We start from the raw sequence: 16,212 nt of genomic DNA on the forward strand, positions 1-16,212 counted from the left end.
TCACTGTTTTTAAGCGTTTTAGCAGGGTTATTGGTGTTTTTTGACGGTTTTTCACTGTTTTTAAGCGTTTTAGCAGGGTTATTGGTGTTTCTTGACGGTTTTTCACTGTTTTTAAGCGTTTTAGCAGGGTTATTGGTGTTTTTTGACGATTTTTCACTGTTTTTAAGCGTTTTAGCAGGGTTATTGGTGTTTTTTGACGGTTTTTCACTGTTTTTAAGCGTTTTAGCTGGGTTATTGGTCTTTTTTGACGGTTTTTCACTGTTTTTAAGCGTTTTAGCAGGGTTATAGGTGTTTCTTGACGGTTTTTCACTGTTTTTAAGCGTTTTAGCAGGGTTATTGGTGTTTTTTGACGGTTTTTCACTGTTTTTAAGCGTTTCATCAGGGTTATTGGTGTTTTTTGACGGTTTTTCACTGTTTTTGAGCGTTTTAGCCTGGTTATTGGTGTTTTTTGACGGTTTTTCACTGTTTTTAAGCGTTTTAGCAGGGTTATTGGTGTTTTTTGACGGTTTTTCACTGTTTTTAAGCGTTTTAGCAGGGTTATTGGTGTTTTTTGACGGTTTTTCACTGTTTTTAAGCGTTTTAGCAGGGTTATTGGTGTTTTTTGACGGTTTTTCACTGTTTTTAAGCGTTTTAGCAGGGTTATTGGTGTTTTTTGACTGTTTTTCACTGTTTTTAAGCGTTTTAGCAGGGTAATTGGTGTTTTTTGACGTTTTTTCACCGTTTTTAAGCGTTTTAGCAGGGTTATTGGTGTTTTTTGACGGTTTTTCACTGTTTTTAAGCGTTTTAGCAGGGTTATTGGTGTTTTCTGACGGTTTTTCACTGTTTTTAAGCGTTTTAGCAGGGTTATTGGTGTTTTTTGACGGTTTTTCACTGTTTTTAAGCGTTTTAGCAGGGTTATTGGTGTTTTTTGACGGTTTTTAAGCGTTTTAGCAGGGTTATTGGTGTTTTTTGACGGTTTTTCACTGTTTTTAAGCGTTTTAGCAGGGTTATTGGTGTTTTTTGACGGTTTTTCACTGTTTTTAAGCGTTTTAGCAGGGTTATTGGTGTTTTTTGACGATTTTTCACTGTTTTTAAGCGTTTTAGCAGGGTTATTGGTGTTTTTTGACGGTTTTTCACTGTTTTTAAGCGTTTTAGCAGGGTTATTGGTGTTTTTTGACGGTTTTTCACTGTTTTTAAGCGTTTTTGCAGGGATATTGGTGTTTTTTGACGGTTTTTCACTGTTTTTAAGCGTTTTAGCAGGGTTATTGATGTTTTTTGACGGTTTTTCACTGTTTTTAAGCGTTTTAGCAGGGTTATTGGTGTTTTTTGACGGTTTTTCACTGTTTTTAAGCGTTTTAGCAGGGTTATTGGTGTTTTTTGACAGTTTTTCACTGTTTTCAAGCGTTTTAGCAGGGTTATTGGTGTTTTTTGACGGTTTGTCACTGTTTTCAAGCGTTTTAGCAGGGTTATTAGTGTTTTTTGACGGTTTTTCACTGTTTTTAAGCGTTTTAGCAGGGTTATTGGTGTTTTTTGACGGTTTTTCACTGTTTTTAAGCGTTTTAGCAGGGTTATTGGTGTTTTTTGACGGTTTTTCACTGTTTTTAAGCGTTTTAGCAGGGTTATTGGTGTTTTTTGACGGTTTTTCACTGTTTTTAAGCGTTTTAGCAGGGTTATTGGTGTTTTTTGACGGTTTTTCACTGTTTTTAAGCGTTTTAGCAGGGTTATTGGTGTTTTTTGACGGTTTTTCACTGTTTTTAAGCGTTTTAGCAGGGTTATTGGTGTTTTTTGACGGTTTTTCACTGTTTTTAAGCGTTTTAGCAGGGTTATTGGTGTTTTTTGACGGTTTTTCACTGTTTTTAAGCGTTTTAGCAGGGTTATTGGTGTTTTTTGACGGTTTTCCACTGTTTTTAAGCGTTTTAGCAGGGTTATTGGTGTTTTTTGACGGTTTTTCACTGTTTTTAAGCGTTTTAGCAGGGTTATTGGTGTTTTTTGACGGTTTTTCACTGTTTTTAAGCGTTTTAGCAGGGTTATTGGTGTTTTTTGACGGTTTTTCACTGTTTTCAAGCGTTTTAGCAGGGTTATTGGTGTTTTTTGACGGTTTTTCACTGTTTTTAAGCGTTTTAGCAGGGTTATTGTTGTTTTTGACGGTTTTTCACTGTTTTTAAGCGTTTTAGCAGGGTTATTGGTGTATTTTGACGATTTTTCACTGTTTTTAAGCGTTTTAGCAGGGTTATTGGTGTTTTTTGACGGTTATTTACTGTTTTAAGCGTTTTAGCAGGGTTATTGGTGTTTTTTGACGGTTTTTCATTGTTTTTTAAGCGTTTTAGCAGGGTTATTGGTTTTTTTTGACGGTTTTTCACTGTTTTTAAGCGTTTTAGCAGGGTTATTGGTGTTTTTTGACGGTTTTTCACTGTTTTTAAGCGTTTTAGCAGGGTTATTGGTGTTTCTTGACGGTTTTTTACTGTTTTTAAGCGTTTTAGCAGGGTTATTGGTGTTTTTTGACGGTTTTTCACTGTTTTTAAGCGTTTAGCAGGTTTATTGGTGTTTTTTGACGGTTTTTCGCTGTTTTTAAGCGTTTTAGCAGGGTTATTGGTGTTTTTTGACGGTTTTTCACTGTTTTAAGCGTTTTAGCAGGGTTATTGGTGTTTTTTGACGGTTTTTCATTGTTTTTAAGCGTTTTAGCAGGGTTATTGGTGCTTTTTGACGGTTTTTCACTGTTTTTAAGCGTTTTAGCAGGGTTATTGGTGTTTTTTGACGGTTTTTCACTGTTTTTAAGCGTTTTAGCAGGGTTATTGGTGTTTCTTGACGGTTTTTCACTGTTTTTAAGCGTTTTAGCAGGGTTATTGGTGTTTTTTGACGATTTTTCACTGTTTTTAAGCGTTTTAGCAGGGTTATTGGTGTTTTTTGACGGTTTTTCACTGTTTTTAAGCGTTTTAGCTGGGTTATTGGTCTTTTTTGACGGTTTTTCACTGTTTTTAAGCGTTTTAGCAGGGTTATAGGTGTTTCTTGACGGTTTTTCACTGTTTTTAAGCGTTTTAGCAGGGTTATTGGTGTTTTTTGACGGTTTTTCACTGTTTTTAAGCGTTTCATCAGGGTTATTGGTGTTTTTTGACGGTTTTTCACTGTTTTTGAGCGTTTTAGCCTGGTTATTGGTGTTTTTTGACGGTTTTTCACTGTTTTTAAGCGTTTTAGCAGGGTTATTGGTGTTTTTTGACGGTTTTTCACTGTTTTTAAGCGTTTTAGCAGGGTTATTGGTGTTTTTTGACGGTTTTTCACTGTTTTTAAGCGTTTTAGCAGGGTTATTGGTGTTTTTTGACGGTTTTTCACTGTTTTTAGGCGTTTTAGTAGGGTTATTGGTGTTTTTTGACGGTTTTTCACTGTTTTTAAGCGTTTTAGCAGGGTAATTGGTGTTTTTTGACGGTTTTTCACTGTTTTTAAGCGTTTTAGCAGGGTTATTGGTGTTTTTTGACGGTTTTTCACTGTTTTTAAGCGTTTTAGCAGGGTTATTGGTGTTTTTTGACGGTTTTTCACTGTTTTTAAGCGTTTTAGCAGGGTTATTGGTGTTTTTTGACGGTTTTCCACTGTTTTTAAGCGTTTTAGCAGGGTTATTGGTGTTTTTTGACGGTTTTTCACTGTTTTCAAGCGTTTTAGCAGGGTTATTGGTGTTTTTTGACGGTTTTTCACTGTTTTTAAGCGTTTTAGCAGGGTTATTGGTGTTTTTTGACGGTTTTTCACTGTTTTCAAGCGTTTTAGCAGGGTTATTGGTGTTTTTTGACGGTTTTTCACTGTTTTTAAGCGTTTTAGCAGGGTTATTGTTGTTTTTGACGGTTTTTCACTGTTTTTAAGCGTTTTAGCAGGGTTATTGGTGTATTTTGACGATTTTTCACTGTTTTTAAGCGTTTTAGCAGGGTTATTGGTGTTTTTTGACGGTTTTTTACTGTTTTAAGCGTTTTAGCAGGGTTATTGGTGTGTTTTGACGGTTTTTCATTGTTTTTTAAGCGTTTTAGCAGGGTTATTGGTTTTTTTTGACGGTTTTTCACTGTTTTTAAGCGTTTTAGCAGGGTTATTGGTGTTTTTTGACGGTTTTTCACTGTTTTTAAGCGTTTTAGCAGGGTTATTGGTGTTTCTTGACGGTTTTTCACTGTTTTTAAGCGTTTTAGCAGGGTTATTGGTGTTTTTTGACGGTTTTTCACTGTTTTTAAGCGTTTAGCAGGTTTATTGGTGTTTTTTGACGGTTTTTCGCTGTTTTTAAGCGTTTTAGCAGGGTTATTGGTGTTTTTTGACGGTTTTTCACTGTTTTAAGCGTTTTAGCAGGGTTATTGGTGTTTTTTGACGGTTTTTCATTGTTTTTAAGCGTTTTAGCAGGGTTATTGGTGCTTTTTGACGGTTTTTCACTGTTTTTAAGCGTTTTAGCAGGGGTATTGGTGTTTTTTGACGGTTTTTCACTGTTTTTAAGCGTTTTAGCAGGGTTATTGGTGTTTCATGACGGTTTTTCACTGTTTTTAAGCGTTTTAGCAGGGTTATTGGTGTTTTTTGACGGTTTTTCACTGTTTTTAAGCGTTTTAGCAGGGTTATTGGTGTTTTTTGACGGTTTTTCACTGTTTTTAGGCGTTTTAGCTGGGTTATTGGTCTTTTTTGACGGTTTTTCACTGTTTTTAAGCGTTTTAGCAGGGTTATAGGTGTTTCTTGACGGTTTTTCACTGTTTTTAAGCGTTTTAGCAGGGTTATTGGTGTTTTTTGACGGTTTTTCACTGTTTTTAAGCGTTTCATCAGGGTTATTGGTGTTTTTTGACGGTTTTTCACTGTTTTTAAGCGTTTTAGCCGGGTTATTGGTGTTTTTTGACGGTTTTTCACTGTTTTTAAGCGTTTTAGCAGGGTTATTGGTGTTTTTTGACGGTTTTTCACTGTTTTTAAGCGTTTTAGCAGGGTTATTGGTGTTTTTTGACGGTTTTTCACTGTTTTTAAGCGTTTTAGCAGGGTTATTGGTGTTTTTTGACGGTTTTTCACTGTTTTTGGGCGTTTTAGTAGGGTTATTGGTGTTTTTTGACGGTTTTTCACTGTTTTTAAGCGTTTTAGCAGGGTAATTGGTGTTTTTTGACGGTTTTTCACTGTTTTTAAGCGTTTTAGCAGGGTTATTGGTTTTTTTTGACTGTTTTTCACTGTTTTTAAGCGTTTAGCAGGTTTATTGGTGTTTTTTGACGGTTTTTCGCTGTTTTTAAGCGTTTTAGCAGGGTTATTGGTGTTTTTTGACGGTTTTTCATTGTTTTTAAGCGTTTTAGCAGGGTTATTGGTTTTTTTTGACGGTTTTTCACTGTTTTTAAGCGTTTTAGCAGGGTTATTGGTGTTTTTTGACGGTTTTTCACTGTTTTTAAGCGTTTTAGCAGGGTTATTGGTGTTTCTTGACGGTTTTTCACTGTTTTTAAGCGTTTTAGCAGGGTTATTGGTGTTTTTTGACGGTTTTTCACTGTTTTTAAGCGTTTAGCAGGTTTATTGGTGTTTTTTGACGGTTTTTCGCTGTTTTTAAGCGTTTTAGCAGGGTTACTGGTGTTTTTTGACGGTTTTTCATTGTTTTTAAGCGTTTTAGCAGGGTTATTGGTGCTTTTTGACGGTTTTTCACTGTTTTTAAGCGTTTTAGCAGGGTTATTGGTGTTTTTTGACGGTTTTTCACTGTTTTTAAGCGTTTTAGCAGGGTTATTGGTGTTTCTTGACGGTTTTTCACTGTTTTTAAGCGTTTCAGCAGGGTTATTGGTGTTTTTTGACGGTTTTTCACTGTTTTTAAGCGTTTTAGCAGGGTTATTGGTGTTTTTTGACGGTTTTTCACTGTTTTTAAGCGTTTTAGCAGGGTTATTGGTCTTTTTTGACGGTTTTTCACTGTTTTCAAGCGTTTTAGCAGGGTTATAGGTGTTTCTTGACGGTTTTTCACTGTTTTTAAGCGTTTTAGCAGGGTTATTGGTGTTTTTTGACGGTTTTTCACTGTTTTTAAGCGTTTCATCAGGGTTATTGGTGTTTTTTGACGGTTTTTCACTGTTTTTAAGCGTTTTAGCAGGGTTATTGGTGTTTTTTGACGGTTTTTCACTGTTTTTAAGCGTTTTAGCAGGGTTATCGGTGTTTTTTGACGGTTTTTCACTGTTTTTAAGCGTTTTAGCAGGGTTATTGGTGTTTTTTGACGGTTTTTCACTGTTTTTAAGCGTTTTAGCAGGGTTATTGGTGTTTTTTGACGGTTTTTCACTGTTTTTAGGCGTTTTAGCAGGGTTATTGGTGTTTTTTGACGGTTTTTCACTGTTTTCAAGCGTTTTAGCAGGGTTATTGGTGTTTTTTGACGGTTTTTCACTGTTTTTAAGCGTTTTAGCAGGGTTATTGGTGTTTTTTGACGGTTTTTCACTGTTTTTAAGCGTTTTAGCAGGGTTATTGGTGTTTTTTGACGGTTTTTCACTGTTTTTAAGCGTTTTAGCAGGGTTATTGGTGTTTTTTGACGGTTTTTCACTGTTTTTAAGCGTTTTAGCAGGGTTATTGGTGTTTTTTGACGATTTTTCACTGTTTTTAAGCGTATTAGCAGGGTTATTGGTGTTTTTTGACAGTTTTTCACTGTTTTTAAGCGTTTTAGCATGGTTATTGGTGTTTTTTGACGGTTTTTCCCTGTTTTTAAGCGTTTTAGCAGGGTTATTGGTGTTTTTTGACGGTTTTTCACTGTTTTTAAGCGTTTTAGCAGGGTTATTGGTGTTTTTTGACGGTTTTTTCCTGTTTTTAAGCGTTTTAGCAGGGTTATTGGTGTTTTTTGACGGTTTTTCACTGTTTTTAAGCGTTTTAGCAGGGTTATTGGTGTTTTTTGACGGTTTTTCACTGTTTTTAAGCGTTTTAGCAGGGTTATTGGTGTTTTTTGACAGTTTTTCACTGTTTTTAAGCGTTTTAGCAGGGTTATTGGTGTTTTTTGACGGTTTTTCACTGTTTTTAAGCGTTTTAGCAGGGTTATTGGTGTTTTTTGACGGTTTTTCACTGTTTTTAAGCGTTTTAGCAGGGTTATTGGTGTTTTTTGACGGTTTTTCACTGTTTTTAAGCGTATTAGCAGGGTTATTGGTGTTTTTTGACGGTTTTTCACTGTTTTTAAGCGTTTTAGCAGGGTATTGATGTTTTTTGACGGTTTTTCACTGTTTTTAAGCGTTTTGGAGGGTTATTGGTGTTTTTTGACGGTTTTTCACTGTTTTTAAGCGTTTTAGCAGGGTTATTGGTGTTTTTTGACGGTTTTTCACTGTTTTTAAGCGTTTTAGCAGGGTTATTGGTGTTTTTTGATGGTTTTTCACTGTTTTTAAGCGTTTTAGCAGGGTTATTGGTGTTTTTTGACGGTTTTTCACTGTTTTTAAGCGTTTTGGCAGGGTTATTGGTGTTTTTTGACCGTTTTTCACTGTTTTTAAGCGTTTTAGCAGGGTTATTGGTGTTTTTTGACGGTTTTTCATTGTTTTTAAGCGTTTTAGCAGGGTTATTGGTGCTTTTTGACGGTTTTTCCCTGTTTTTAAGCGTTTTAGCAGGGGTATTGGTGTTTTTTGACGGTTTTTCACTGTTTTTAAGCGTTTTAGCAGGGTTATTGGTGTTTCATGACGGTTTTTCGCTGTTTTTAAGCGTTTTAGCAGGGTTATTGGTGTTTTTTGACGGTTTTTCACTGTTTTAAGCGTTTTAGCAGGGTTATTGGTGTTTTTTGACGGTTTTTCATTGTTTTTAAGCGTTTTAGCAGGGTTATTGGTGCTTTTTGACGGTTCTTCACTGTTTTTAAGCGTTTTAGCAGGGGTATTGGTGTTTTTTGACGGTTTTTCACTGTTTTTAAGCGTTTTAGCAGGGTTATTGGTGTTTCATGACGGTTTTTCACTGTTTTTAAGCGTTTTAGCAGGGTTATTGGTGTTTTTTGACGGTTTTTCACTGTTTTTAAGCGTTTTAGCAGGGTTATTGGTGTTTTTTGACGGTTTTTCACCGTTTTTAGGCGTTTTAGCTGGGTTATTGGTCTTTTTTGACGGTTTTTCACTGTTTTTAAGCGTTTTAGCAGGGTTATAGGTGTTTCTTGACGGTTTTTCACTGTTTTTAAGCGTTTTAGCAGGGTTATTGGTGTTTTTTGACGGTTTTTCACTGTTTTTAAGCGTTTCATCAGGGTTATTGGTGTTTTTTGACGGTTTTTCACTGTTTTTAAGCGTTTTAGCCGGGTTATTGGTGTTTTTTGACGGTTTTTCACTGTTTTTAAGCGTTTTAGCAGGGTTATTGGTGTTTTTTGACGGTTTTTCACTGTTTTTAAGCGTTTTAGCAGGGTTATTGGTGTTTTTTGACGGTTTTTCACTGTTTTTAAGCGTTTTAGCAGGGTTATTGGTGTTTTTTGACGGTTTTTCACTGTTTTTGGGCGTTTTAGTAGGGTTATTGGTGTTTTTTGACGGTTTTTCACTGTTTTTAAGCGTTTTAGCAGGGTAATTGGTGTTTTTTGACGGTTTTTCACTGTTTTTAAGCGTTTTAGCAGGGTTATTGGTTTTTTTTGACTGTTTTTCACTGTTTTTAAGCGTTTAGCAGGTTTATTGGTGTTTTTTGACGGTTTTTCGCTGTTTTTAAGCGTTTTAGCAGGGTTATTGGTGTTTTTTGACGGTTTTTCATTGTTTTTAAGCGTTTTAGCAGGGTTATTGGTTTTTTTTGACGGTTTTTCACTGTTTTTAAGCGTTTTAGCAGGGTTATTGGTGTTTTTTGACGGTTTTTCACTGTTTTTAAGCGTTTTAGCAGGGTTATTGGTGTTTCTTGACGGTTTTTCACTGTTTTTAAGCGTTTTAGCAGGGTTATTGGTGTTTTTTGACGGTTTTTCACTGTTTTTAAGCGTTTAGCAGGTTTATTGGTGTTTTTTGACGGTTTTTCGCTGTTTTTAAGCGTTTTAGCAGGGTTACTGGTGTTTTTTGACGGTTTTTCATTGTTTTTAAGCGTTTTAGCAGGGTTATTGGTGCTTTTTGACGGTTTTTCACTGTTTTTAAGCGTTTTAGCAGGGTTATTGGTGTTTCTTGACGGTTTTTCACTGTTTTTAAGCGTTTCAGCAGGGTTATTGGTGTTTTTTGACGGTTTTTCACTGTTTTTAAGCGTTTTAGCAGGGTTATTGGTGTTTTTTGACGGTTTTTCACTGTTTTTAAGCGTTTTAGCAGGGTTATTGGTCTTTTTTGACGGTTTTTCACTGTTTTCAAGCGTTTTAGCAGGGTTATAGGTGTTTCTTGACGGTTTTTCACTGTTTTTAAGCGTTTTAGCAGGGTTATTGGTGTTTTTTGACGGTTTTTCACTGTTTTTAAGCGTTTCATCAGGGTTATTGGTGTTTTTTGACGGTTTTTCACTGTTTTTAAGCGTTTTAGCAGGGTTATTGGTGTTTTTTGACGGTTTTTCACTGTTTTTAAGCGTTTTAGCAGGGTTATTGGTGTTTTTTGACGGTTTTTCACTGTTTTTAAGCGTTTTAGCAGGGTTATTGGTGTTTTTTGACGGTTTTTCACTGTTTTTAAGCGTTTTAGCAGGGTTATTGGTGTTTTTTGACGGTTTTTCACTGTTTTTAGGCGTTTTAGCAGGGTTATTGGTGTTTTTTGACGGTTTTTCACTGTTTTCAAGCGTTTTAGCAGGGTTATTGGTGTTTTTTGACGGTTTTTCACTGTTTTTAAGCGTTTTAGCAGGGTTATTGGTGTTTTTTGACGGTTTTTCACTGTTTTTAAGCGTTTTAGCAGGGTTATTGGTGTTTTTTGACGGTTTTTCACTGTTTTTAAGCGTTTTAGCAGGGTTATTGGTGTTTTTTGACGGTTTTTCACTGTTTTTAAGCGTTTTAGCAGGGTTATTGGTGTTTTTTGACGATTTTTCACTGTTTTTAAGCGTATTAGCAGGGTTATTGGTGTTTTTTGACAGTTTTTCACTGTTTTTAAGCGTTTTAGCATGGTTATTGGTGTTTTTTGACGGTTTTTCCCTGTTTTTAAGCGTTTTAGCAGGGTTATTGGTGTTTTTTGACGGTTTTTCACTGTTTTTAAGCGTTTTAGCAGGGTTATTGGTGTTTTTTGACGGTTTTTTCCTGTTTTTAAGCGTTTTAGCAGGGTTATTGGTGTTTTTTGACGGTTTTTCACTGTTTTTAAGCGTTTTAGCAGGGTTATTGGTGTTTTTTGACGGTTTTTCACTGTTTTTAAGCGTTTTAGCAGGGTTATTGGTGTTTTTTGACAGTTTTTCACTGTTTTTAAGCGTTTTAGCAGGGTTATTGGTGTTTTTTGACGGTTTTTCACTGTTTTTAAGCGTTTTAGCAGGGTTATTGGTGTTTTTTGACGGTTTTTCACTGTTTTTAAGCGTTTTAGCAGGGTTATTGGTGTTTTTTGACGGTTTTTCACTGTTTTTAAGCGTATTAGCAGGGTTATTGGTGTTTTTTGACGGTTTTTCACTGTTTTTAAGCGTTTTAGCAGGGTATTGATGTTTTTTGACGGTTTTTCACTGTTTTTAAGCGTTTTGGAGGGTTATTGGTGTTTTTTGACGGTTTTTCACTGTTTTTAAGCGTTTTAGCAGGGTTATTGGTGTTTTTTGACGGTTTTTCACTGTTTTTAAGCGTTTTAGCAGGGTTATTGGTGTTTTTTGATGGTTTTTCACTGTTTTTAAGCGTTTTAGCAGGGTTATTGGTGTTTTTTGACGGTTTTTCACTGTTTTTAAGCGTTTTGGCAGGGTTATTGGTGTTTTTTGACCGTTTTTCACTGTTTTTAAGCGTTTTAGCAGGGTTATTGGTGTTTTTTGACGGTTTTTCACTGTTTATAAGCGTTTTAGCAGGGTTATTGGTGTTTTTTGACGGTTTTTCACTGTTTTTAAGCGTTTTAGCAGGGTTATTGGTGTTTTTTGACGGTTTTTCACTGTTTTTAAGCGTTTTAGCAGGGTTATTGGGGGCCAAAAAAGTCAACTCCAACATACGAAAATGCACGGACGTTATCATATAACCGAGCAGCGGGTAGGTCAGACATTGCTCGCCAACATGGGCGTTCCGCTTTCGACAAAATATGCATTTTCCTATGACTTTACGAACTGCAGCGCCACCCTTCAATACCCAATATGTTTGTCTCAACATCGTCCAGGTGTGACACATTCCAGAATGTCCAACTTCAATATGACACTTGATTATCAGCAACAAAGTTAAATGATGTTCATTCGGTAGGATGGTAGGATGTTTCGATTCGTACGGTATTGACGCATTGTCTAAACGACCTCCCACACGCATTACGCCGTAGCTGTCCATAACGGGAGAAAGTTTACGAAGTGCGCGGGAGCAGTTAGGCTTGTTCCAAATCACATTCGGCTGTTAACCGAAAGGAAAACGCTAAACCAGACAATAGATAATAATACTAATTTACGCTACAAACAAAGGGTAATAATGGGTCTACAATGATTGGATGCAAAGCAGAGCACGATGCACTGCATACAGTGGCAAAATATACGACAAACGTACGTTTACAACGTAACATACCCCCAACCCAGCATCTCCATAACCTTCGGAAACATCTGCCGCTGCACGTATTTCACAAGTTGCGTCTCCGAAAACCTGAGCTCGCTTAACGTCAAAGGACCAACATTGGGGTTGTTTGCAGTCTTAGATATCCGCATGAGCAGAAACAACTTGTATCGCATAAGCCAAGCTGTGGCTCTGCACAAGCGAGTCCAACTAGAGTATCTTTGAATTAAACGATCGGTAGCCGAAACAGTTTCAGAATTTTCGTTCAAGCAGTCAGTTAAGTTAATTTGCACGGGAATATGCTCGGAAGGTTGAAATTCCAGTGGCGGATTCGGCATACTAACAGGGTCAATAGGCCAATCCCTTTCATCCAACCATAAAAAATCCGGACCACGCAGCCAGCGATCCCGATTAAGAAATCTATCTACAGAAACTCCTCTCGAACCATCATCGGCTGGATTTAATTTAGTTGGAACGTAGCGCCAATTTGAAATATCACAATTCTGCTCGATCGTAGTTAGTCGATTAGCAACAAACGTTGTAAACCGTTTCGAAGAGTTACGAATACTCTGTAGTATGGCAGTTGAATCCGCCCAAAAGACGCACTGTCTTAGTGAAAGGTCTAGCTCTTTTCTGATTATTGCTCCCAATCTCACGGCTAAAACCGCCGCAATTAACTCCAAACGAGGCACTGATACGGGTTTAATTGGAGCTAGTCTAGATTCACCCATCAGGAAAGCGCAATGAACTCTAGAATCTTCGTCAATCAGACGCAGATATGCAACGGCGCTGTATCCGTTATTCGATGCGTCTGCAAAAATATGTACGTCACTTCGACTGACGCGTCCAAAGTCAAGCGGTTCAAGACAGCGACAAATTTTCAGGTTTTCCAATAGATGAATTTGGTTCAACCAATTGGCCCAGCTATTTGCATCACGTTCACATGCAGGGTCGTCCCAGCCGATCTTCTTACGGCATTGATCCTGTAGCAACAACTTAGCAGTCAACGTGACAGGAGCCCAAAATCCAAGGGGATCAAATAACGAGCTTAACGCGGACAAAATACCTCGCCGAGTAAACTCTCGATCGGGAATATCAATCTTGCACCCGAATTCATCGCTCAATGCGCTCCAGTACACGCCTAGAATGCGATTAGACACACCGTCGTCCAAGACACGACTTCGCAGTTGCTTACAACGCTCGCTTTCCGGCAAACTATTCAAAACAACCTTACTATTGGACATCCATTTCGTAAGTTTAAACCCTCCTTTACTCAACAAGGAACGTAGCTGCAACACCGTCGAAACAGCATCGTTATCATTTTTGCAACTGGACAAACAGTCATCAACATAGAAGTCTCGTTTAACAATTTCTAAAATCTTGGGATCGTATTCCGCGCCGAAGTCTTTCGCTGTTTGCAACAGACAAAATGCAGCACAACTAGGTGATGACGAAGCACCAAACAAATGCACAGTCATTTCATGTTCGACTGGCTGTGTAGATAAATCTCCATCGACCCACCACAAAATCTTAGAAAGGCCCGATCCTCCGGTTTTACTCTAATCTGATGGAACATTGATTCAATATCAGCGATAATCGCGATGTTTTTCCTTCGAAATCGGGTTAGTACACCAACCAAACTATTAACAAGGTCTGGGCCACTCATAAGCGCATCATTCAACGACAAACCCTCGGACTTGGACGCGCAATCAAAGACGATTCTAAGTTTGTCTGCTTTCTTTGGGTTTATCACAGGATGATGTGGCAATAACCATTTTGTTGGATAGATGTTCGGCGACCTAGGACTGTCAGCTATACGAGCGTATCCTTTATCAACATAATCATTCAATGTCTGAATATATTTTTGGCGCAATGTGTCATCTTTTAAAAGACGTCGCTTTAACTGACGAAGGCGATTCTCCGCCAGTTTCTGATTACATGGTAACTCGCGATGATTGATTTTCCACAATAAAGGTAGTTTGTAATGTCCATCAACAAATTTGAGTTTGTCTTCCATGCAACTACGCGCTATTCTATCTTCGCGGGAAGTTTTAGTGTCACAAATACTGGGGACGTCAGCAAAATCCGTACGCCAAAGTCGCTCAATCTGCGACGCCAAAGGATTTGTATCAACAAAATTAATGGAAGTGTTTTCATAGACGGTCAGAGACGGACCCATAAGAGACCAACCCAGAGGGGTTTTCACCGCAATCGACTGTTGACTCCGACCCTTTCTAAATTCCTCCCACACAAACACTTCGGGAACATCCGCTCCTATCAGCAAAGTCACTTCACCGTCGTGTATTCGAGGAAAGTCGATATCAGACAAATAGGATAGCTTACGCAAGGAACTGCGCGAGGGTAGCTTATTGGGCTTTATGGGCAAGTTACTGACGCACAATACATTAGGCAATTCAATGCAATCGTCATGTCCGTCAATTTCTTTAACGAGTAGAGGGGACAACTTCTTTGCTTTAACACATTTGGGACGATTACCAACAGTTTGCAATGTAACATCTATAGGCACTCCGGTTAGATTTAATTTGTTCATCAATTTCACACTACACATGGTGGTTGTAGAAGCACAGTCCAAAAGAGCGTATGTATTAAAAGCCCTGTTGCCAGCAGTTACTGTCACCGGGACGATATTCATGTAAACACCGGTGTTCCCTTGTTGCTTTGCGGGCGCCAATTTATTAGCGTGAACGTCGTGATCCGCATGGTTCATCGAGGTACCGACGGAACAAGTCTGTTTACTATTCCCATCTCGCCGTGTAGGTGTCTCGAAATCGCGATGCAACAAAACATGATGGAACGGATACTTACAATCGTGAATGGGGCAACTTTCATTCTGTGTGTACTGTCTAAACATATGCCCTCGTCTTAAGCATTTGAAGCACAACTGATTCCGTCTAGCCACGTTATATCGTTCGTACCATGAAAGGACTTTAAGTTTCTTACAGTTGAATAATTCGTGAGAAAAATTACAACACGGGCAGTGCCAATTTGAACCACTAGCAGAAATAGCAAAAGCACTACCTTTCGCCTTAGAATTTTCATAATAATTTGATTGCCTTCTATCTCTACGGGCAAAACGAAAGTCTGATCTTGAAACATTAGCTTGCTCAGTGACAAATTTAGAGTCTAATTAAAATTCACTTGGGCTTCAGATCTTAGCTCTAATTAAAATACACTTAAACCCTTAATGCAGATATACGTCGAATCCAAGGCAAAATAATAAGAACATAAAAAACACGCTACATTCCAACACTCGGCGAAACCGGAAAAACACGTCTTCAAAATTGGTCGCTACAAAAGAAGGCTGTATGGCTGGCGCGATAATGATGTGACTTATTTAGTAGAATTCAACATACTTTTGAATAATATAAAGGGGTTGAATAACATTATAGTCTACAGTTACAATTCACATTCTCTACAAGCTGACTATACAAACCAGATACATAAAAATGTTCGGCACGGCAATTATAGCGTTCTGTGTACTTATTTTGAACCGTGTGCTAGTTCTATAGGGCGGTGCACTTGGAAACGCCTCAGTGGTTTAAATACATACCAAAATATCCGAATATTATCTTTGCATTATAAGAAATTATGGTAAACTCAACTAATCGAGGTCAGAATATACTCGATGTCTGTGCCGGACCTTTTGCTGTAACATATCTTCTAGTGCAGTGGTTCTTAAACTTTTTCGAGCGCGACCCAAATCTGAGTTTTATGAATACTCGCGACCCAATCCTAAAAAACGCAAAATGTGTTTTTAATGTTAGTACAGTCTGACTCAAATACAGACAACTATTTATTAGAAACAGTCCATTGACTCAGTGAGATTGATGAAACTGAAATTTCCTTTTTCATTATATCTTCAATACACAGCTCTATTTTACTTAACGCAATACGCAAGTTGTCACGGGTATCGAAAGCGATTGCGAGCTTAGTTTTGATAACCGTCAGTGCCAAATATCCTCGCTCGCACAAGTGCCTTGTCGCGAATTGTAGCAGAAAAGGCGTCCGCTGTCCGTCGCTGGCCTTCGGTATCTCTCGCAATATACAACTTTTTACTCGTCACATGTGCACGCACTGCTTCGTTCGCGGTAAATGGTGCCTCGAGATGAAGTCACATTTTCTCTAGATATTGAATAATCTAATGTCGAGAAGCGAGCTTTTTCATTGCGTCTTCTATTACAATTTTCATTACCAAAAAGACACCCATTTTTGGTTATTTTAATCCACTAAGACGACATTCCATGCGGTCAACACAACGACAAGCGACGTGCATGGTTACCGATACCATAAAAATAATACACGTGACTGGCATATCAGAATTGTGATGTAACAATGAGCTCAAGACAGTTCTTTCCGTGAATGAAATTTTTTATTTCATTATTTTTAAATACCAGAGTTTAGAAGCTAAATTGAAACATTGGGAAAGCTGAAAATTCGTCCTTCTCCTCTTAGATTGCCCTTGCATTGACGACCTTGTCGCGACCCATTTTTAAACCTTCCGCGACCCATGTTTGGGTCGCGACCCATACTTTAAGAACCACTGTTCTAGTGGAATAACGCATACCAAGCAATTTCTTGTCTCAAATTATCCAGATTTTATAATTTATTTGGGTTTATTCTGTTTTCTGATCCTTCAACTAGTTTTTTTTGTTACATTGTCGGTATGTTTATAAACTATATTAGAATGAGCGTACCGGTGTATGTGCTTTAGACTAGAGAACACTACCGTAGAGGATGTAGTGTGTAGTGTATACAGC

General features: G+C 37.7%; 2 protein-coding genes across 2 annotated transcripts; both read right to left on the reverse strand.

Annotated features, from left to right (window-relative positions):
- Positions 1 to 11,433: 11,433 nt before the first annotated feature.
- LOC120334628 (uncharacterized) lies at positions 11,434 to 12,912 on the reverse strand. The gene has a single exon (XM_039402133.2). It carries the CDS (start codon positions 12,910 to 12,912, stop codon positions 11,434 to 11,436), a length of 1,479 nt encoding a protein of 492 aa, XP_039258067.2.
- Positions 12,909 to 14,162, reverse strand: LOC144411788 (uncharacterized). Its single transcript, XM_078109374.1, has one exon. The coding sequence runs from the start codon at positions 14,160 to 14,162 to the stop codon at positions 12,909 to 12,911; it is 1,254 nt and encodes a 417-aa protein (XP_077965500.1).
- Positions 14,163 to 16,212: the final 2,050 nt, after the last annotated feature.

The sequence above is a fragment of the Styela clava genome, chromosome 15 (genome assembly GCF_964204865.1).
Source record: "Styela clava chromosome 15, kaStyClav1.hap1.2, whole genome shotgun sequence".
Taxonomy (NCBI): Eukaryota; Metazoa; Chordata; class Ascidiacea; order Stolidobranchia; family Styelidae; genus Styela; species Styela clava.

Bases quoted from the DNA above. Each gene is read 5' to 3' on its own strand.
- LOC120334628 (XM_039402133.2), bottom strand. From the start codon at position 12,912: ATGACTGTGCATTTGTTTGGTGCTTCGTCATCACCTAGTTGTGCTGCA.
- LOC144411788 (XM_078109374.1), bottom strand. From the start codon at position 14,162: ATGAACCATGCGGATCACGACGTTCACGCTAATAAATTGGCGCCCGCA.